This window comes from Rhinoderma darwinii, chromosome 9 (genome assembly GCF_050947455.1).
Source record: "Rhinoderma darwinii isolate aRhiDar2 chromosome 9, aRhiDar2.hap1, whole genome shotgun sequence".
NCBI lineage: Eukaryota > Metazoa > Chordata > Amphibia > Anura > Rhinodermatidae > Rhinoderma > Rhinoderma darwinii.
This window is the reverse complement of record NC_134695.1, coordinates 69,966,924-69,991,146: the sequence shown is the minus strand read 5'-3', so window position 1 is coordinate 69,991,146 and position 24,223 is coordinate 69,966,924. Positions and strand designations below refer to the sequence as shown.

Genomic DNA, 24,223 nt, shown 5'->3' with positions numbered 1-24,223 from the left:
GGACTGTGACAACTGCATCTCAGGCCCAGAGAAATGATTGCGTCATCTGCCTGGGACAGAAATCTGTTACCCCGTCAGATAGGCAAAAGTAAATATTTTATTGTATCGAAACAGAATTCACCCACTGAACAGTTTTTTGGGGCGCAGAGCCAACATTTTATTATTGGTGGTGTTGCCCTTTAAACTGTATCTATATCTACAAAAATAACAAAACAAGAAGTTATTGTGGTCATTGAATCTGTAGTAAAAAAATGTCTGTCAAGTTATTAAAAGGGTTTTCCAGACACTAAAAATTGACGACCTATCCTCATGATAGGCCATCAACACTGATGGGTCGGGGTCCGACTGTCGGGACCCCCGCCGATCAGCTGTTTTGAAGGGGCCGCAGCGCTCGTACGAGGGCTGCATCCTCTTCATTTCTAGTTGCTCACTGTGAATCGTCGACACGGCCCTAGTGGCGATTCACTGGTATTGCAGCCTGTTCTTCCATTGACTTCCAATGGGATAATCCCGTGCTGTGAACCGACGCTGCAGCTGTGTCGCCGATTCACAGTGTGAGCACTAAGGGAAATGAAGGGGAAGCAGCGCTGCGGCCCCTTCAAAACAGCTGATCTGAGGATAGGCCATGAATTTTTAGGGGCTGAAAAAACCCTTTAACGGGTCAAAATAAAAATAAAAATTAACTTTTTTTTTTGTTCTTTAATCCACATTTTGCTTTTGTCTTTTGTCAGAATGGACGGGCTTTTTCTATATTGTTATTGACAGCATCCATCCGGACAACATCCTGCAGCTTGTTAGAAAGCTGCATCTCAAGAAAACGGTGATCGATCAAATATTAAGAGATAATCCTAATAATTGCAAAGAACAGAGCTATAATTTACTCGAACAATGGAGGCAACAAAAGGGCAAACAAACCTCGATGACAGCCGTGCTTAAAGAGCTAAATATTATGGCACTTGGGGGGTGCTGTGAAAATATTGTAAATAGGTTAAAAGCTGAAAAAATACCAATGAATTAGTGCAACTCACAATTTTGGATTTCCATATGGTGCGACCAGAAACCCTCACTGTTCCTTGTATTGTCTCGACATGGGTGGTTACTTGAGTAGCAAAAAAAGGCCTTTCATTTGAAGTCCCTCCTTTTTAATGGTACATAAATTTGGAGGTCCCGGAAGAGGTCTGGAGTCCGTAACTGCTCCTGCTCCCAATTTGTTTCTGCGCGGCGCTAAATGAGCGCTATTGTTTATATGATATGTGGTTTATAAATTTCAGAGCGATTGTATCCTCATATAGAGGACTGTATAAACTGCACATAACTTTATTGATGTCTTACTTTGAAAGTTCTGGACCTGATACCTCTTCCCAGGTTTCCATGATTTCAAATTGCCTGGGCTGTAACTTGAAGAAGCCACACCCCTTAATTGTCTTAGGCTCCACCCCTGCTTATGTCACCCATTGCTCAACCCCTCACCTCCAGTTATTGTAAAAGGTGAGGATTAATACCCCGACATATGGCTGGCAGTAGGGCCAAATATACATGACAATGATAAGGGGAAACACAGGCAGGAAACATAAGAAGAGGTTAAATGTAAAGTATTGTCAATATATTTTTATTATATTGTTTATTCTTGATGCCATGGATTGATTAAGTATTTTATACAATGTCATTTTTTGTATATTGCTTTTTTACAGTTTTTAATTCTGGGCTTAAAGGGAAACAACAATTTTGCTACAATAGATAAAAGGGTATAGCTTTATGGCAGGGATACAACTTTGCACAATGTAATTCCCCTATTCTTTACCTTGTTAGTTTTGCAGCCTGTGCCAGGTTACGTGTGGCACAGCAGACTGCCGTAAAGGGTTCTTGTGACCCGAAATGTGATATGAAAATGCCCTAAACGTTTCAGGGGGCTATTATTATTATTTTTTTAAGACGCAATGATATAGTTCTATATGTACAATGTATTGTATAGTTGTGTGTGTCGATGAAAAAAAAAAAAAGTATAGAACACGGCTTTCATACTGGACTGAAACATTAAGGGGAAAGCTCCACCAATTAGCTATAGGAATCAGAGGGGTAACTTGAAGTTCTTGGGCCGCAATACATAATTTGTATCAGGGTCTGCGCCTACCATGTGCCATTTATAATACTGGTGCTGTCTTATGTGGCAGAGGGGCCTCCTCAGTCACCAGGGCCATGTGAAACTTCTACCATTGCATTTCCCCTTTAAATTGCAACGGCTATGTTTTGAAGCGACAGAATGAAGCTCGCCGAATGAACGAAAATGTATTAATATTCCGTTTATCGTTATTGATATCTACGTTAGCAAGCATTTAATGATCAACCACTGAATGTATTACTAGTGCATTCTGTAGTACGATGTACTGTACCTTTAAGGTGCATCCTTGATTCACACACAGAGAATGGAGGAAGCCAAGCAAATATTTATGAATGTCCACTTGGGGCCGTGACACTGTTGAGACAAAAAGGTTTACACGCTGTGATTATGAGTGCCAAAGCAATTAGCATTTACGTGCAGCAATTTTACGATAGGACGCAAACGATTTTTAAAATGGAAAGTCGCCTATTTCTTGCTGTTGACCTAAAGGGAAAATCGTCAAACGACGACGATTGCTACAGGTCATTTACATTAAGGAGCCTTACACACGAGGGCGTTGGGTCCGTGATATACGGTTCATATGTCAGCCGCATTTCCCGGACCGAACACACTGCAGGGAGCCAAGCTAGTGTAATCGTGTTTTCAGTACGGGACAGTTGTCCCACAGCGAGGCAGGGACTCTGAGCGTCATAGATAAGTATGATGCTGGGAGCCCGGCTCCCTGGTTGACTACCGCATTACAGTGAAATCTAAGCTCAAACATAGTGGTCACTCAGCTGTCACATTGGCTGTTGCTAGGCAACCATCCAAGAGCTTATTTTTTTTAAATAAATATACGAGGAATAAAAGGCAACACGATTCATATACATAGGAAGCAGCAGAATACGATATATAAAGAAAAGATTAGGACCTGCCACCCGAGCTGAAATCGGGCAAGTTTTTGTCCGTCTTGTATTACTTCCTTGCCTCTATTGACCCGGCGTGTACTAGAGGAGCCGGGCAGGGAAATGAGGCGGCCCACCGTTGATGTACTAAAAATGGCGGTTTGTATTGTATGTCCGTGATAAGCAGCATAACGTATTGCTGTGGACGATATTTAATGAAAGAATAAAAATGCATATTATTATTATTAGGCTCCTCGTTAAGGGTGGTCAAAATCTCGTTAAGTCCTCCACGTATCTTCCTCAGTCCACAGATTAGCTGCCTGATTAATCGCGGACTCTCGACTATCGTTTGTTTTCGCAGGATGAATGTAAGAGGAAGATTATAAAGTGCAATTTTTGAAACCATTGTCTGTATGGGCATCAGTCCGAGATGCCCGAATGTAAATTGTGGTTGTGCTGCTGTTGTACTCTGTGAACATTATTTAAAAACTTTTATAATTTATGTATTTATTACTATTTATAGTTTTTAATTCTTGATTTACAATGGAAATCGCACATGATAGAGAAACTCCAGCAGGGAGATTGACTGCCCAATCCTCCCTGCCCCCTCTAGATGTGCGCTGTTAAAAAAAGAAAAACGTTACCCTTGCCCACGCGGCCATCTTGCTCCCTCTCTCTGGTGCCGTTTCAATTTGCGTCAATGACCAAACCTTACAACATTTCAATCCTGATTTGCGGCAAAGGATTTGTATAAGCTCCGCCTCCTTTTAGGTCCAATCCCGCGAAAACACAGGAATTGTTGGGAGTTATGTCAATGACGCTTGTAATTAAAGGGAAAGGCATATTCAGAGACGATGTGTCAGCTACTAATCGCAGCTAGCATTGGTAAGCGGGGTCAACCGTTAGAAATAACGGGGGGACGAGCAATGTATTAACCCTTAGGGAGCCTGTAGAACTTTTACTGGAAGTTTTTGTATCAGGTGATGAAAAAATATATATCTTTTTTTTATATTTCACGTTAAGAGTCCTGAGTTGCGCAGATCTTCATCCTGTCCAGAAATGTATATTATTTCTATATGAAGGAAAAGTGTGAATAACCACACACAGGGACTCAGAAGGAAGCGGACTGGATGTACATCGCAACCAATCAGAATTCAGATTGAAATTTTCTGAGGTGCCCTGTAGAATTAAACGTTGGGCTGATAGGTTGCTATGGGCAACAAAGTCTTCTGCTTTGATCGCCGGGTGCGGATGGGAAGAGAAGAGTGAACTTATTTGCATTCTTATTTAAATTCAGCTTTTGAATGTTTTTGTATTTTGTCTAATATTTTGCTATTTGGTAGAAACACACAAATTGTTGAGAACGTTCTGGACAATAATCTGCATAAATGTGGTGATGTCCAGTAGGTATCCACTGTGATTCGTCTATTTTGTTTTTTCCTATTTTGTTTAATAAAATCAAAATTTAAATTCAACTCAAGCAGAATGTGTTTTTATTTCAGAATTAATTCCTTTTGGGGATCTAAGAGTTAAAGAGGCTCTGTCACCAGATTTTGCAACCCCTATCTGCTATTGCATGTGATCGGCGCTGCAATGTAGATTACAGTAACTTTTTTATTTTTAAAAAACTAGCATTTTTGGCCAAGTTATGACCATTTTTGTAGTTATGCAAATGAGGCTTGCAAAAGTACAACTGGGCGTGTATTATGTGCGTACATCGGGGCGTGTTTACTACTTTTACTAGCTGGGCGTTCTGACGAGAAGTATCATCCACTTCTCTTCACAACGCCCAGCTTCTGGCAGATCACGCTGTGACGTCACTCACAGGTCCTGCATCGTGTCAGACGAGCGAGGACACATCGGCACCAGAGGCTACAGTTGATTCTGCAGCAGCATCGGCGTTTGCAGGTAAGTCCATGTAGCTACTTACCTGCTAACGCCGATGCTGCTGCAGAATCATCTGTAGCCTCTGGTGCCGATGTGTCCTCGCTCGTCTGACACGATGCAGGACCTGTGAGTGACGTCACAGCGTGATCTGCCAGAAGCTGGGCGTTCTGAAGAGGAGTGGATGATACTTCTCATCAGAACGCCCAGCTAGTGAAAGTATTAAAAACGCCCCGATGTACGCACATAATACACGCCCACTTGGACTTTTACTTTTAAACACGCCCACTTGGACTTTTGCAAGCCTCATTTGCATTACTACAAAAATGGTCATAACTTGGCCAAAAATGCTCGTTTTTTAAAAATAAAAACGTTACTGTAATCTACATTGCAGCGCCGATCACATGCAATAGCAGATAGGGGCTGCAAAATCTGGTGACAGAGCCTCTTTAATGGCTCTTATTTATCAAAACGGGCTAACAGAAAAATCTGCCTTGTTGCTCATAGCAACCAATCAGAGCTGAGCTTTCATCTCAAACTGCGCTGTGATTGGTTGTTATGAACAATAAGGCAAGTTTGTTTATTAGATACATTTTTGATAAGTGATAAGTGACCCAATGCAAAATCTGTAACAGGGCCCCCACTTACCATGTGCCATTTATAAAACTGGCGTCTTGTTATGTGGCAGAGGGGTCTTTGGGTCCCATCAGCGTCCATAGCCCGAAGTGCTTCCGTGTGGCATGCGTGATTTTCACGCACCCATTGACTTCAATGGGTGCGTGATGCGCAAAATACGACCAAAGAACGGACATGTTGTGACTTTTTCGCAGCGGACTCACGCTGCGGAAAAATCACGCAACTGTCTGCACGGCCCCATAGACTAATATAGGTCCGTGCGACGCGCGTGAAAATCACACACGTTGCACGGACGTATATCCCGTTCGTCTGAATAAGCCCTTAGGCTGGCCATACACTTTAGATAACGACTCCTCCATATAACGGCTTGGTGCATGTGTTCTCAGGGAGAAAGCCACTGCCAGACTCCTCTGCCGGCGGCTTATCACTGAACGAACAAAAAGGATCGGGCATGTTGAAATTGAATATGCCTGACCCCTCTCCCCCCCCAAAATCTGCTGTCAGGGGAGAGTCGGGATGCCGCCATAAACATTAAATAGTCGGACGATCCCGCCGAAAACATGATTACAGTACGGGACAGTTTTCCCACAGCGAGGCCGTGACACCTAGCGTCATAGATAACTAGGAGCTCTCCCTGCAGTGTACGGTCCGGGAAATACTGCCGAAATACGGTCGGTATATCACGGACCGAACATGCTCGTGTGAATTGGCCCTTAGTCTAAAAGTCACAGCAACATCTGTCGCCATGTTGTACTGAGAGAGAGAGGAACAGGCACCACCAAAAACCCTCAATAGGGTTAGGAAACACATCACACATGTAAAAATGGCCAATAACCCACCATAGAGGTCCTCATATTAAGAACATGTACAAATGATGTAAGACAAATGACAATAATTAATAAGCCAAGATACTGCACACAAGGAAAACATCAGGTCTTTTGGAAAAACAAGGTGCCCGGGCAACGAAAAGGGAGTAACAAAAAAAAAATACTATAACAAAATATTACCATGTGAGTAAAGTATCCGGAAGCCGAGACCTGAACTGCAGTAACTAAAATGCAAATACAACCAAAAGGAGGGTATCAAGAACCCCATATCAAACATATTCGGTACCCTATGTCTCCATGTGGATAAGGGAACCCCCCGCGTATCGCCGAGCTGGCGGCTCCATCAGATGTCTGCGTAATTAGTGGCAAATTTACAAACATAACAAAAGAATAGAACACAACAATCAATTATATAGAAGTAATCTGATGCAAAAGCGTACTCCCGATCCTCCCCCAGGATCTCACAGCATTGGATCTCGCTGCATCGGTCGCCATGACTACCGCCAGGCTCCAAGATAGAACTACTCATCCCTGACATCACATTGGACTGTCACGAGATATATCATCTCAGTAAACAGTATCACACCTGATAGGCTTAGATACATGTTAAAGCAGACAGTATCACTTCCTATGCTTAGATATATCAGCTCAGCAGAAGACACTATCACACATATTGAACTTAGATACATCTGCTCAGCAGACAGTATCACATATGATAGGCTTAGATACATGGCTGAGCACACAGAATCACACATGATAGGCTTAGATAACTGTTGCAAGAGAAAGGATCACATAAGCCTAGATACACAAGCTCAGCAGAAAGTATCAAACATGATAGGATTAGATACAGCAGATCAGAATACTATCACACATGATAGGCTTAAATATATGTTGCACTAGACAGTATCTCACAAGCTTAGATACATTGACTCGCAGACAGTGTCACACACGATAGGCTTAGATACATGGCTGAGCAGACAGTATCACACATGATAGGCTTAGGTATTGAAAAGTTTGCTACGAGGGAAAAGATGGGACATTATGTGGTTATTGGACAGTGTAGATTAAAATATTGTACAGTCAACTACAGTATTCATCCTGTCAAAACGACGGGACCCCTGCACAACAAGCTGAAACCACTGGCACCAGATCCGTCCCCATTGAAATAAGGCATTGAAACGTTTTCCTCATTTGTGCAAGTACAACCATACGGGTATGTTCACACGGCAGCGTCCAATACGCCTGAAATTACGGAGCTGTTTTCAGGAGAAAACATCTCCTGAATTTCAGACGTAATTGCATGTACTAGCGTTTTTCGCGGCGTCCATTACGGACTTAATTGGAGCTGTTTTTCAATGGAGCCAATGAAAAACGGCTCCAATTACGTCTCAAGAAGTGACAGGCACTTCTTTGACGCGGGCGTCTTTTTACGCGCCGTCTTTTGACAGCGGCGCATAAAAAAACAGCCGGTGTGCACAGAACATCGTAACCCCATTGATTTCAATGGGCAGATGTTTGGAGCCGTATTTTTCGGACGTAATTCGAGGCGTAAAACGCCCGAATTACGCCCGTAAATAGGGTGTGTGAACATACCCTAATACAACCATAGCACAAGACGCTTCGTTCAACCCAGACCTCAGAGATTGTTTATACACAAGTCATTTTTTGCAGCCGTCTACGTGCAGAAACTTCCTAACATGAAGATATAATAATCTTATATGTCCTCATCTATGTCCAGGACGCAGAGAGTTAATCCTCTATGATAAAGTTCACAGCTCGTGAGTCACCGGAGATATCAGGAGAGGCGGCATCAGCCAATCACAGCCTCACATCATTGCACAATACAAATTGTTGTATTAAAAAGTCACATGAACCGCTACAAAAACATAAGCCCAAAATTCCTCCACTACAAGGCACAGCCCCTTAATCCGGCATCTGATAGTCCGGCACACGCCTGAACGATCACTTGAAATCTTGCAAGATTGAAAGCAGAACCGGAGATAAATATAACACAAAATAATGTAATGGCAGCCGGACGCTGCGCTAACCAAGGTTTTTAGAATCATTTCCTTGGATGTGTAGCCGAATCAATGTATCTAAGGCTGCTGTATCTAAGGCTAAGTTCACACCTCGTTTATACTGTACGTCTGACGTGCAAGTTTTGACATGAAAAAAACGTGTCAATACTTGTACCACAGCGCGTACATTGATTTCTATGGTCAGGACGGACGCCCTAATGGGGTAGTTTGCGCGCACGTTTTGTGTGCTTACGTTCGCTCCTTCCCCCCCCCATGTCCTGAAACGCGTAGTCTACTAGGCTTTTCATTATTGTAAACCACACGTATACGTTTTTATTTTCTGTTGAAGTCAATGGCGACGTATGAAATCTTAACGTATACTTTTTTTCACCATATATAGGAAATCTTGACTTTACAAACTTTGATTTAGCTCAAGAACAAAAAAAAGTTTTTAGAAGTAAGAACGGACACAAACGTATAAAAAGGTATACGACGTATACCACAAAAAAAGTACGCGTGTTACAAATGCATACGTTTTTGTAACTTTAAAAATGAATACGTCATCATATACTACAGACGTGTGCACAAAACTATGTGGACTAAGCCTAAACCTATCCTGTGTGATACTGCCATCCGAGCCATGTATCTAAGCCTATCCTGTGTGATACTGCCATCCGAGCCATGTATCTAAACCTATCCTGTGTGATACTGCCATCCGAGCCATGTATCTAAGCCTATCCTGTGTGATACTGCCATCCGAGCCATGTATCTAAACCTATCCTGTGTGATACTGCCATCCGAGCCATGTATCTAAGCCTATCCTGTGTGATACTGCCATCCGAGCCATGTATCTAAGCCTATCCTGTGTGATACTGCCATCCGAGCCATGTATCTAAGCCTATCCTGTGTGATACTGCCATCCGAGCCATGTATCTAAGCCTATCCTGTGTGATACTGCCATCCGAGCCATGTATCTAAGTCTATCCTGTGTGATACTGCCATCCGAGCCATGTATCTAAGTCTATCCTGTGTGATACTGCCATCCGAGCCATGTATCTAAGCCTATCCTGTGTGATACTGCCATCCGAGCCATGTATCTAAGCCTATCCTGTGTGATACTGCCATCCGAGCCATGTATCTAAGTCTATCCTGTGTGATACTGCCATCCGAGCCATGTATCTAAGCCTATCCTGTGTGATACTGTCTTCTGAGCCATATATCTAAGTCTATCCTGTGATACTGTCTTCTGAGCCATATATCTAAGCCTATCCTGTGTGATACTGTCTGCTGCACCATGTATAGTCTCACAACTATTAGGCTATGTTCACACGTCTTAACAAATTACGTCTGAAATTACGTAGCTGTTTTCAGGCGAAAACAGCTCCTGAATTTCAGACGTTTTTGCAAGTACTCGCGTTTTTCGCAGTGTCCATTACGGACGTAATTGGAGCTGTTTTTCAATGGAGTCAATGAAAAACGGCTCCAAAAACGTCCAGAGAAGTGTCCTGCACTTCTTTGATGCGGGCCGTCTTTTGACTGCGACTCGTAAAATTACACCGTCTCTGAACAGAACATCGTAAAACCCATAGCAAGCGATGGACAGATGTTTGCAGGCGTAATGGAGCCATCTTTTCAGGCGTAATTCGAGGCGTAAAACGCCCGAATTACACCTGAAAATAGGTTGTGTGAACATACCCTTAGGCTGAATTCAGGGGTTTTCACATCCGAGTTTACCCCATTTGGGACCTGTTTTCCCGTATCCCCATAGATTTGAGTCCATGGAGGGATCCGTGAAAACAGAAGAAAATAGGACATGTTCTATATTTCAACAGACCCTTCACACGGTCCGTTAAAACAATGGCCATATGAACGGCCCCATTGAAATACATGCGTCCGTGTGAATAAGCCCTTGTCCTGCAACTGTGGCAGTCACACAATGGACGTGCAATATTTACCATTGCCAGCAACTACAGCACGATGTAGCAGAGCCGGATGACAGCTGCACTCTAATTGCAAGGTGCGAATGTAACATTGTGCGTCTTGAGTTCTGCCACCTCCATATGCCGGACACTGAAATCGCAACATTTTGAGTGGGAAATGTCTGATTGTAGTGATAATAAATCTGGGTAAACGGGCAAATCCTATACCAAGTATCCGAGCACCCTAATCACTACCAAGAAATTGGAGCAGGGAGCCTTCGTATTAAAAGGGTTGTCCATAGTTGATCAATCCCGTTTTGTTCGAACAGTCCCCCAAAACGAAGCTGATCACAGGTTACCCTGCTGTTGCTACTCCCAGCGATCAGCTGTAATCTTTAGGAGAATCTGACAGCAAGTGTTCATTTTCCTTGCAGCGCCACCACAGGTAAAGTGAAGTATTAGGCCTCATGCACACGACCGTAGTGTTTTTCTGGTCCGCAAATTCCAGGACCGTGTTCCGTGAAATGTCATCCGCAGTTCATCCGTATGTCCTCCGCAGTTCATCCGTATGTAATCCGCAAAATGCGGATGAAAAATAAAAAGCCTAGGTAAAACATGATGACGACAGAACTCATTCCCGGTCGTCGCCTAGCAACACTTCCGCAAATCCGCAAAACTGCGGATGACACACGGCGGTGTATCCGCAATTTCCACGGGCCCATTGACTTCTATTGGCATGTCCGCACCGCATTTGCGGCCCATAATAGGACATGTCCGTAGTTTCTGCGGCACGGATGTGCGGACATGCGGAGAGCCGTGAAAACACGGATAGTGTGTATGGGCCCATAGAAATGAATGGGTCCGCAATTTACCCGTGGATTTGCGGTTGAATTGCGGACGCAAAAACACGGTCGTGTGCATGAGGCCTTACACAGTTTCCATTGAAATCAATAGGTGATTCTTGTAACGCAAGAACAGGCCGAGTCCTTCAGAGTTGTGGATATTCAGTAGAAAAAAGGAAATCCCACTGGAAGGCGCTGATCCTCCCAAAATCGAAGAGATAAATCCAATAGGCTCCCTTGGGCAAGGAGCTGCTGGTGGAAATTTCAATAAGATCCTGAACTGCTACGGTAAAGTTCTAAAACTATTTATTGCGTTTTTATAGGACTCCAGGTGGTGGAGGCCCCAGAGGACGTGCCCCATATGCCCTCCATATAATCTAGTCCTGTGGGGAATACAAGGGATTTATTTTGCTGCAATGTGGACAAACATTCCCCTACATTTTTTACTAACTTATAACAATATCCCTTTCAATGGCTAACAGACAGTCTGAAGACAGCATAGATAGAAAGAGGCAAGTGCCCCAGGGCCTCTACTATTTAGGGGCTTCCACCGCCCTAGTTACACTGACCACTGTAATCTTCCTCCTTGGCCGGTTGTCATGATCTTCATGAAGCTACAGCTGTATTGGTATGGAGCACTATAGGACACTATTATGTAGTTAAAATATGGCAATATTATTAGAACGCCCTATGGCAATATTAATTGGACACTAGATGGCAATATGGTATATGTACTGTATGGCACTACTATGTATGCTCTGAATGGCACTACTATATAAATTCTGCATGGCACTATTATGTAAGTTCTGCATTGAACTGCTATATAGGTACTGTATGGCAGTATTAGGTAAGGTACTGTATGGCACTATTATTTACATTCTTTATGGCACCATTATGTTGGTACTGTATGGCACTATTGTTTACATTCTTTATGGCACCATTATGTTGGTACTGTATGGCACTATTGTTTACATTCTTTATGGCACCATTATGTTGGTACTGTATGGCACTATTGTTTACATTCTTTATGGCACCATTATGTTGGTACTGTATGGCACTATTGTTTACATTCTTTATGGCACCATTATGTTGGTACTGTATGGCACTATTGTTTACATTCTTTATGGCACCATTATGTTGGTACTGTATGGCACTATTGTTTACATTCTTTATGGCACCATTATGTTGGTACTGTATGGCACTATTGTTTACATTCTTTATGGCACCATTATGTTGGTACTGTATGGCACTATTGTTTACATTCTTTATGGCACCATTATGTTGGTACTGTATGGAACTATTGTTTACATTCTTTATGGCACCATTATGTTGGTACTGTATGGCACTATTGTTTACATTCTTTATGGCACCATTATGTTGGTACTGTATGGAACTATTGTTTACATTCTTTATGGCACCATTATGTTGGTACTGTATGGCACTATTTTTGGGGTTTTGTTTAGTATATTATACACAATCTGTTCGCCTATTTGTGGAAATCCTTACAGTAATCAGAGGAGTTTGAGAAGCTGTAATTGTATGACCCTGTGGCGTATGGTACCTCTTCTATTTTTGTTGTTTTGATGTCTATCCCCATAAGCATATACATGATTTAGCTATCCCTCCCCCTACACACAGCAATTATCTGATTAATTCTTACAAAATCATTTATTTCAGTGTTTCTTTAGGGTTACATAATGTACATTAAGACGCCCCCGCTGTTGTTTCCCTAGACATAAGTAGTGCTGACACCCAAATCAAATAAACATCCAGCTACAATTGGTGGCTGCACCAATACTGCAAAAACTAGCGTCTGCCATGATTATTGGTACTCAGGGGTAACCAGATGGGCATTAGGGCAGTGCCAAGACCCATTAGTCCTTTACACCACAGTGATCAGTGCACCTCAGATGCAATTTATTTACCCAAACCAAGTATATACTGACTATCAGGATAAGGGGCACATGTGATTTAATGTCCTGGGGCCCAGATGACTCAGTTTCTTTGCTATACAACTGCTTCTATGGAAAATCAAATTATAAGACTACGGTATATGCAAAACCAAAGCTGCAGTTCGTTCTTGTGGAACGCTATAGTGTGAGAAAACAAACAGTGACGTAAAATAACTAAATATAACCGCTATACAGTACCCATGTAATACTGCGATACAGTGCCCACATAATACTGCCATACAGTGCCCACATAACACTGCCGTGCAGTGCCCAAATACTGCTGTACAGTGCTCACATAATACTGCCGTACAGTGCTCACATAATACTGCCATACAGCGCCCACATAATACTGCCATACAGCGCCCACATAACACTGCCATACAGCGCCCACATAACACTGCCATACAGCGCCCACATAATACTGCCATACAGTGCCCACATAATACTGCCATACAGTGTCTACATAATACTGCCACACAGTGCCCAAATACTGCCGCACAGTGATCACACAATGCCGCCATACAGAGCTCACATAATACCGCAATGCAATGGCCACATAATACTGCCATACAGTGCTCACGTAATACTGCCATACAGTACCCACATAATACTTCCATACAGTAGTGCTCACATAATACTGCCATACAGTAGTGCTCACATAATACTGCCATACAGTAGTGCTCACATAATACTGCCATACAATGAATGGGAGCCATACAATGACCGGACTCTCTGGAGAGCATGGCTTAGATCAGTGGTGGTCAACTTGACAAATTGTGGGGGCCACACATGCATCACTTAACTCCATCAACGGGCCACGCATCACATTCAGCCAGGTCAAGGGGTAGGTACAAATACACACACAACTTTTTTACACAGCTGTAACTGTGGTCATGATTTGTCCATAGATTATATGTAGCTAATACTGGGACGCGACCAAGAAATCTTCCAAGATCTCTCCACATGTCTGTATGATGGGAAAGATACCACAGTGCCCCCATACCAGAGGCGAAGACAGATGAGCGCTGCTGTTCTTTATGGTTGGGCAGAGCACTCAGTGTAGAAGACCGTTAATGCCTATATGAATAAGCCTTTCCCTGGGGCGACACATCATCTGAGTACCCAAGTTATACCAGCTGCACGTATATATTTATATACAGAAGATACCCAGGTTGTACCAGCATGCTCATATCACTATATACAAGAAGATGTATAACTTATACCAGCTGTACATATATAATTATATACAGAAGATGCCCAGGTTATACCAGCATGCTCCATATCACTATATACAAGAAGATGTATAACTTATACCAGCTGTACATATATAATTATATACAGAATATACCCAGGTTATACCAGCATGCTCCATATCACTATATACAAGAAGATGTATAACTTATACCAGATATACATATATAATTATATACAGGAGATACCCAGGTTATACCAGCATGCTCCATATCACTATATACAAGAAGATGTATAACTTATACCAGCTGTACATATATAATTATACACAGAAGATACCCGGGTTATACCAGCATGCTCCATATCCACTATATACAAGAAGATGTATAACTTATACCAGCTGTACATATATAATTATATACAGAAGATACCCAGGTTATACCAGCATGCTCCATATCACTATATACAAGAAGATGTATAACTTATACCAGCTGTACATATATAATTATATACAGAAGATACCCAGGTTATACCAGCATGCTCCATATCACTATATACAAGAAGATGTATAACTTATACCAGCTGTACATATATAATTATATACAGAAGATACCCAGGTTATACCAGCATGCTCCATATCACTATATACAAAATGTGTAACTTATACCAGATGTACATATATAATTATATACAGAAGATACCCAGGTTATACCAGCATGCTCCATATCACTATATACAAGGAGATGTATAACTTATACCAGCTGTACATATATAATTATATACAGAAGATGCCCGGGTTATACCAGTATGCTCCATATCACTGTATACAAGAAGATGTATAACTTATACCAGCTGTACATATATAATTATATAGAGGAGATACCCAGGTTATACCAGCATGCTCCATATCACTATATACAAGAAGATGTATAACTCATACCAGCTGTACATATATAATTATATACAGAAGATACCCAGGTTATACCAGCATGCTCCATATCACTATATACAAGAAGATGTAGAACTTATACCAGCTGCACATATATAATTATATACAGGAGATACCCAGGTTATACCAGCATGTTCCATATCACTATATACAAGAAGATGTATAACTTATACCAGATATACATATATAATTATATACAGGAGATACCCAGGTTATACCAGCATGCTCCATATCACTATATACAAGAAGATGTATAACTTATACCAGATATACATATATAATTATATACAGGAGATACCCAGGTTATACCAGCATGCTCCATATCACTATATACAAAATGTGTAACTTATACCAGATGTACATATATAATTATATACAGAAGATACCCAGGTTATACCAGCATGCTCCATATCACTATATACAAGGAGATGTATAACTTATACCAGCTGTACATATATAATTATATACAGAAGATACCCAGGTTATACCAGCATGCTCCATATCACTATATACAAGGAGATGTATAACTTATACCAGCTGTACATATATAATTATATACAGAAGATACCCAGGTTATACCAGCATGCTCCATATCACTATATACAAAATGTGTAACTTATACCAGATGTACATATATAATTATATACAGAAGATACCCAGGTTATACCAGCATGCTCCATATCACTATATACAAGAAGATATATAACTTATACCAGCTGCACATATATAATTATATACATAAGATACCAAGATTATACCAGCATGCTCCATATCACTATATACAAGAAGATGTATAACTTATACCAGCTGTACTTATATAATTATATACAGAAGATACCCAGGTTATACCAGCATGCTCCATATCACTATATACAAGAAGATGTATAACTTATACCAGCTGTACTTATATAATTATATACAGAAGATACCCAGGTTATACCAGCATGCTCCATATCACTATATACAAGAAGATGTATAATTTATACCAGCTGTACATATATAATTATATACAGAAGATTCCCAGGTTATACCAGCATGCTCCATATCACTATATACAAGAAGATGTATAACTTATACCAGCTGTACATATATAATTATATACAGAAGATACCCAGGTTATACCAGCATGCTCCATATCACTATATACAAGAAGATGTATAACTTATACCAGCTGTACATATATAATTATATACAGAAGATGCCCGGGTTATACCAGTATGCTCCATATCACTGTATACAAGAAGATGTATAACTTATACCAGCTGTACATATATAATTATATAGAGGAGATACCCAGGTTATACCAGCATGCTCCATATCACTATATACAAGAAGATGTATAACTCATACCAGCTGTACATATATAATTATATACAGAAGATACCCAGGTTATACCAACATGCTACATATCACTATATACAAGAAGATGTATGACTTATACCAGCTGTACATATATAATTATATACAGAAGATACCCAGGTTATACCAGCATGCTCCATATCACTATATACAAGAAGATGTATAACTTATACCAGCTGTACATATATAATTATATACAGAAGATACCCAGGTTATACCAGCATGCTCCATATCACTATATACAAGAAGATGTATAACTTATACCAGCTGTACATATATAATTATATACAGAAGATACCCAGGTTATACCAGCATGCTCCATATCCCTATATACAAGAAGATGTATAACTTATACCAGCTGTGCATATATAATTATATACAGAAAGATACCCAGGTTATACCAGCATGCTCCATATCACTATATACAAGAAGATGTATAACTTATACCAGCTGTACATATATAATTATATACAGAAGATACCCAGGTTATACCAGCATTCTCCATATCACTATATACAAGAAGATGTATAACTTATACCAGCTGTACATATATAATTATATACAGAAGATGCCCAGGTTATACCAGCATGCTCCATATCACTATATACAAGAAGATGTATAACTTATACCAGCTGTACATATATAATTATATACAGAAGATACCCAGGTTATACCAGCATGCTCCATATCACTATATACAAGAAGATGTATAACTTATACCAGCTGTACATATATAATTATATACAGAAGATACCCAGGTTATACCAGCATGCTCCATATCACTATATACAAGAAGATGTATACCTTATACCAGCTGTACATATATAATTATATACAGGAGATACCCAGGTTATACCAGCATGCTCCATATCACTATATACAAGAAGATGTATAACTTATACCAGCTGTACATATATAATTATATACAGAAGATACCCAGGTTATACCAGCATGCTCCATATCACTATATACAAGAAGATGTATAACTTATACCAGCTGTACATATATAATTATATTCAGAAGATACCCAGGTTATACCAGCATGCTCCACATTACTATATACAAGAAGATGAATAACTTATACCAGCTGTACATATATAATTATATACAGAAGATACCCAGGTTATACCAGCATGCTCCATATCACTATATACAAGAAGATGTATACCTTATACCGGCTGTACATATATAATTATATACAGAAGATACCCAGGTTATACCAGCATGCTCCATTGGACAGTGTCACTTCCATGTTACACACCCCCCTGCCATTACACGCCCCATTGACAGTTCAGGGGGTTATTTAAACATCGGGTGCCAAATATAACGGCACCGATATCTAAATAATGGAGAAAGATAGGAAAGTAATGTAAAGTGCCCCAGGGTTTGTGCAGCCCTCCTCGTTACATGCTGCACACGTATGGGCAGGTGAAAGGTTCTCCTTAAATGGGTGCTGTGTACATTTCCATTGGAAAGCAGCGTCATAGCTGTAAAGTTTCTTTCTATGGGTCTATAGGTGAGGCTGGTATGTAGCACAGTATGCAGGTAATTTGGAGGACGGGGAAGTCCCAGCAACAGGTGACTCAACTTACAACTCAAAATATTACCATGTTAGGAAGTATTACCAGAGTACGGGTGAGTTCTTATGTAGACTGGAGTAATACTATGGCTGGCATCTCTGCCCTGGATACCAGCACACATGGTGGGGGCAACTCTCCTCCAATCAGCAAAATCCGCAGTTAAAAGTGGAGTAGAGCCTCAGACAGACAAGACATTCCTCAAGTAGTATACTGCCCCCATGCTGCAACAATGGGGACTGCAAGGTGGGGTAACGTAAAGATGTGCACACCCCTCGTGCTTTGGTTTTATTTCGGATTCCAATTCCTTCCCTTTGGTTGTAATAGGACCTGATGAAGGCCCTGGTTCGGAGCTGAAACACGTCCGTTATTTCACAATAAATACCGATATCTTTACTTGAAAGTCTGTTCGTGATGTTTAGCAGCGCTACAATCGCCCTGTTGAGAATGTGCAGATGGGTTCTTCTGAAATACTAGCATCATCCTCCCCCTACCCACTACAACGTCAATTTATTTTCCCCTAAGGCCTCATGCACACGACCGTCATTTTTATCCACAATTATGGATCCGTAGTTGCGGATAAAAATACTGATCCATTCATTTCTATGGACCGCACACCCTCCCGTATATTTACGGGTAAGAGTCAGTGGCGTACGTAGAAATGACCCACAAAAAATAGGACACGTCCCATTTTTTGCATTTACGGGCCGCGCGCCTTTACTTTTTTTAATGTGAGCACATGACTACAGACGTGTGCACGGGGCCTAAGACTTGATAGTTGGGTTCTTATGAGATGCTAAAGTCACACACAGTGGGAGTGCTAGTACCACCACTACTACTCCTATTATCCTCCTCCCTGTCCCTACTGCAACAATTTTCTTGCCCTGATAAAGGGCAGAGGGTTCTTCTGAGATACTAGTAGTCGCACACGGTGAAAGTAATACCACTGCTCCTTTCCTCCTATTTCTTCTGGTCTATGCAAAATCTATTCCTAAAGAAGAAATTAAAGGAACACTGACACATGGCGTTATGCCGAGTGTTGGCTGAGGGGGCGGAGCATGACTTTTCTCTTTGGTGTTCTTCAAATAACTGTGTCATGCTCCGCCCCTTCAGGCCCTGCACTTGGCATAACATTACGTATCATTTTTGTCCAGAGTGTACCTTTAAGAACACAAACTTATTAATTCTATTATTGCTTAAAGGGTAACAATACTTTTAAAAAACTTTTGACACGTCATAGTGACATATCAGAAGTTTTGACTGGTGGGGGTTCGAGCACTGAGACCCCCACCGATCACTAAAACGAATCGGCAGAAGTGCTCGGGTGAGAGCTGTGCCGCTTTGTTTCCGATCGGCTTTCCTCCAAGTATTGTACGGACTCAGACTTTCTATTAAGCCTGTACAACGTTTCCTCGGCTTCCTGAAGACAGCCAATCAGAAACTAAGTGGCACAACACTCACCTGAGCGCTTCTGCTGCTTTGTTTTAGCGATCGGTGGGGGACTCAGTGCTCGGACACCCACCGATCAAATCTTGTGACATGTCAAAAGTTTTTGAAAAGTTTAGTAAGGCCTCATGCACACAACTGTAGCTATGTGCACGGCCGTGATTTTCAGGTCGGCCGCAGAGTGTCACCCACGAGCCGCCCGCAAATCGCGGGCCGTGCACATGGCCACGTCCATTATTTTCTATGAGCCTGGACCGCAGAACACGTAATAAGACATGTCCATTCTTTCTGTGGTCCAGGCTCCTGGGCTATGCATGGACCGTAGAAAGCAGGGTTGTGTGCATGGGCCCATAGAAATGAATGGGGCGGCAATTCTCTGTGGATTCTTCAGTGGATTTCCAGGGGAATTGCGGCCGCAAAAGCACGTTCGGTGACACTCCGCGGCCGCCCGACCCGAAAATCACGGCCGTGCACATGGCTACGGTCGTGTGCATGAGGCCTTGCACTTTAAAATAAACCATTTTACCACAACACTTTTAGAGCAAGTCCAGTGATAAATCATATCGAAGAGATTTTTCCATAACAGACATGTCATTAAAGCTGATAAAAACATAGCAGCTTCCAAAAACAGCGCCGTTCTTGTCCATAGGTTGTCTTGAATGGGGCTCAGCTGCAATACCACAAACAGCCCAGAGTGGCGCTATTTATGGAAGAAGGCAGTCAGGTTTTTTTAAATCCCTTTACAGATTAATGGTAGTTACGAAGATTTCTTGTAGATTTCCAGAACACCTGACCGATCCCGAAAATGAGCAGGTCGTGGACCCCGGTTTTAGTGAAGAGTTGGCCACACATTCATGGTTCCTCTCCACTGATAAAGATGGGTGACGCGGAATAAGAGCTTGTCATAACTCCCATTTATATGATCATACTCAGTAACTCCCGGGGAATGTCTGCGAGGCTTCTGGAAAAAGTCCTCCAGGACCCCTAAGGTGCCAAGTCCTGACTAAATAATCATCTCTCGTCGTTATAGCCGTCCTGTTCACTCCCGGTTGCCGCTGTACCTGTCGTTGTGACGACCGGTGGTATCTGCAGAATCTGGTGTCTGTATTTATTTAGGGGGTCTTTATTTATTTAGGGGGTCTTTATTTATTTAGGGGGTCTTTATTTATTTAGGGGGTCTGGTCTGAACCATCATTTAAAACTTACCATTAATTATGAACTTATGTATTGAAGTGGCAAATATTCAACCATATTCAGAAGCAAAATATAGGCCCAGCTCTCTGTTCATACCACCACATACCCATGAATCTGGGACATGAGCGGCCCCGGTGGTCCTTGAATCCCCCTCCTCTGTAGTGACGAAGGGCATCAAGTTCCTCTGGCATGTTATTCCCCCTTGTTTGCCGATCAGGATAAATAGAAAGGAGAACATTGCGTAATTTTTCACCACCCACTGGGGATTATCAAGGACCAAATGCATTAGAATCTTGGTCGGCTGTTATCCCTGGGAAGCTGCCACCACCTGCAGGTGAAATATGGTATTACATGTTGGCCATTCAAGTGAATGCTGAGTCCTCCTGTGTAAAAGCGATTCTTTGCAGCAGATATCCTTTCTGGCTGATGGGGAGGTACTTAGTGTTGGTCCCCCCAATGATGTCCATATAGGCAAGTAAATAGGGCAATGTTGCAGTGCCCTGCACAGCGGCTCACCCGGCCACCTGCTGTGAAGAACACCGAACTAGTGCTGTAGCCCCTTCATTCTGAGGATCTGTGGGGGTCCTGGCAGTCTAACCCTCACCAATCAGGAATTGATGGCATATCCGAGTGACAAGCGATCAGTTCTTGTGGTGGGAGAAATCAGGACAGTTTTCAGAGGTGTATAAGAGTATGTTCACACGCAGAGTCAAAAATGGCTGAAAATTACAGCGCTGTTTTCAGAGAGAACTACCTCTGATTTTCAGACGTTTTTGAAGCTGAAAACGTTTTTTGAGGCGTTTTTTTTTAGCCGTTTTTCCATTGACACGGTGAAAAACAGCTCCAAAAATGGATCAATAAGTGAGAAGCTCCTTGTTTTTACGGAGCCTTTTTTTTTTTTTTACACGCCGATTTTTTAAACGGCGACTTAAAAAAAACACCCAGGCCCAACGAAAAACTGTTTTTCCCATTTTATTCAATGGGCAGTTGATTAGCTAGCGTTTTTCAGGCCTATTTCGAGGCATTTGCGCTCCGAAATACGCCTGAAAACACAACCAGCGAACATACTCTAAAGAGTAGAACGAGCCCATTATGAAATATGAAAATGGGGCACCCCTTACCCAGGGCATGGTTTATGTATTTACCCATATGTCACATAGAAGGGCACCATACTCGTCATCGGAGAGTCTGCGCCAGCACAACTTGAAACCATGGCAGCGACATTCTCTGCAGCTGTCAAACCAGTCGGGGGGACTTTTTTTTTATTTATTTTTTTGAGTCTGGTAGCAAAATATTTATTCTAGGAGTGACAGTGAAAAATGTCTGCACCGTCGGACTACTACTTCTTATGTGTAAAATAATGAGCGCAAATGCACCGACCATATGGTCCCCCATGCCCTGCAGATCGTGGGGTGGTAACGCGGTAAAGCCTCTGCGAGCTCTCACCTAACCAGACGATCCCACATTAAACCAGCAGATCCCAGATTTCAACAGAATCTGCTGACCCAGGGGCCTAGCATAAAGGCTGAATAAAAATGGCTGCTATTAATATAAATCACTCGCCTTTCCCATAGTCCTGAACAGCATATGTTTAGAGCTACGCGGTGATATAGGTCCGCATCTACAATATCACTCGATTCAGCTTTACAGATTCAGTCTTGGACTCAAGGAGAAGCTGGGTGACAACTCATATGGGCACTATTAGGGTCCATTCACACGTTGCAGTTGAGGTGCCGTTAGAACTGCATCCGAAAAACGCATGCTTTTTTCAGCGATATGATGGTTTTCAATGCGGTCGTGGTAAAAACTGCAATTGCATCAAAAAACGCACCAACTCGGGGTAACCGGTTCTAACCGCAGCTTGTGAACGGAGCCGTATAGCTCCCACATGAATTGTCACTCAACTTTCCTATGATCCTTTAACAATATGGACTATGGCTTCAATATGGCCTCTCCGTGCAGAACGGACTGAACACTGACACCTTAAAGTCAATGCGATAATTCACATGTCCGACTTTGTGCATGGACTAACCGCAGCCCGGACTAACCGCAGCCCTGGCTTTATGCACGGACTAACCGCAGCCCCGACTTTATGCACGGACTAACCGCAGCCTGGACCAACCACAGCCCGGACTTTATGCACGGACTAACCGCAGCCCGGACTAACCGCAGCCCCGACTTTATTCACGGACTAACCGCAGCCCGGACCAACCGCAGCCCGGACTAACCGCAGCCCGGACTTTATACACGGACTAACCGCAGCCCGGACCAACCGCAGCCCCGACTTTATACACGGACTAACCGCAGCCCGGACCAACCGCAGCCCGGACTAACCGCAGCCCCGACTTTATACACGGACTAACCGCAGCCCGGACTAACCGCAGCCCCGACTTTATACACGGACTAACCGCAGCCCGGACCAACCGCAGCCCCGACTTTATACACGGACTAACCGCAGCCCGGATCAACCGCAGCCCCGACTTTATACACGGACTAACCACAGCCCGGACCAACCGCAGCCCCGACTTTATACACGGACTAACCACAGCCCGGACCAACCGCAGCCCGGACTAACCGCAGCCCGGACTTTATACACGGACTAACCGCAGCCCGGACCAACCGCAGCCCCGACTTTATACACGGACTAACCGCAGCCCGGACCAACCGCAGCCCGGACTAACCGCAGCCCCGACTTTATACACGGACTAACCGCAGCCCGGACTAACCGCAGCCCCGACTTTATACACGGACTAACCGCAGCCCGGACCAACCGCAGCCCCGACTTTATACACGGACTAACCGCAGCCCGGATCAACCGCAGCCCCGACTTTATACACGGACTAACCACAGCCCGGACCAACCGCAGCCCCGACTTTATACACGGACTAACCACAGCCCGGACCAACCGCAGCCCGGACCAACCGCAGCCCGCATCAGATCAAGTCAATGAGGCCATGAAAAAAATGGACAGCACAGAGACACTATCCAAGCGCGGTCCGTCTTTCACGGATGGGCTGCTAGGACACGCTGAAAATAAAACAAGACGTGAAAAACGAAGACACCGAACGCGCTCTGACACAATACTGATTGAACTCGGATGTAAAATCCGTCATTTTTCCCCGATGAAACACAGATGAGTTTCTCAACAATGATTGTCACCCAGCTTTCCCAGACTTAGGAATTGAAATATCGCTGCATACCTTTAGTAGATTCTTAATTTATGACTCTGGGAAAGCTGGGTGATAACCCCTGCGTGACCGGTAACCATGGCCATATTGGTTGTCACCCAGCTTTCCCAGAACTAGGAGTGGTAAGACTGTTATGAAGTGAACCATTCCCTGCTGCATAACTTAGCAGACTTGTCAGGGTTCTAGGAAAGCTGGGTGACAACCACGGGAAGAGCTGTAATGGCGGCCATATTAGTTG

The 24,223-nt window shown here is 42.7% G+C and overlaps 1 protein-coding gene and 1 long non-coding RNA gene across 5 annotated transcripts in view; one reads left to right on the top strand and one right to left on the bottom strand.

The window, feature by feature from the left end:
• LOC142660960 (uncharacterized) overlaps positions 1–4,478 on the top strand; it is a 45,706-nt gene extending 41,228 nt beyond the window's left edge. For both annotated transcript variants that reach the window (XM_075838075.1, XM_075838073.1), the window contains exon 13: positions 732–4,478. In XM_075838075.1, coding sequence (XP_075694190.1) covers positions 732–1,018 — 287 coding nt within the window. In that variant the 3' untranslated portion in view covers positions 1,019–4,478. The remainder of the gene's footprint in view (positions 1–731) is intronic.
• LOC142660961 (uncharacterized) overlaps positions 1–24,223 on the bottom strand; it is a 128,918-nt gene that overhangs the window by 104,421 nt on the left and 274 nt on the right. For all 3 annotated transcript variants that reach the window (XR_012850596.1, XR_012850597.1, XR_012850595.1), the window contains exon 2: positions 2,391–2,473. This is a non-coding gene — a long non-coding RNA (uncharacterized LOC142660961). The remainder of the gene's footprint in view (positions 1–2,390; positions 2,474–24,223) is intronic.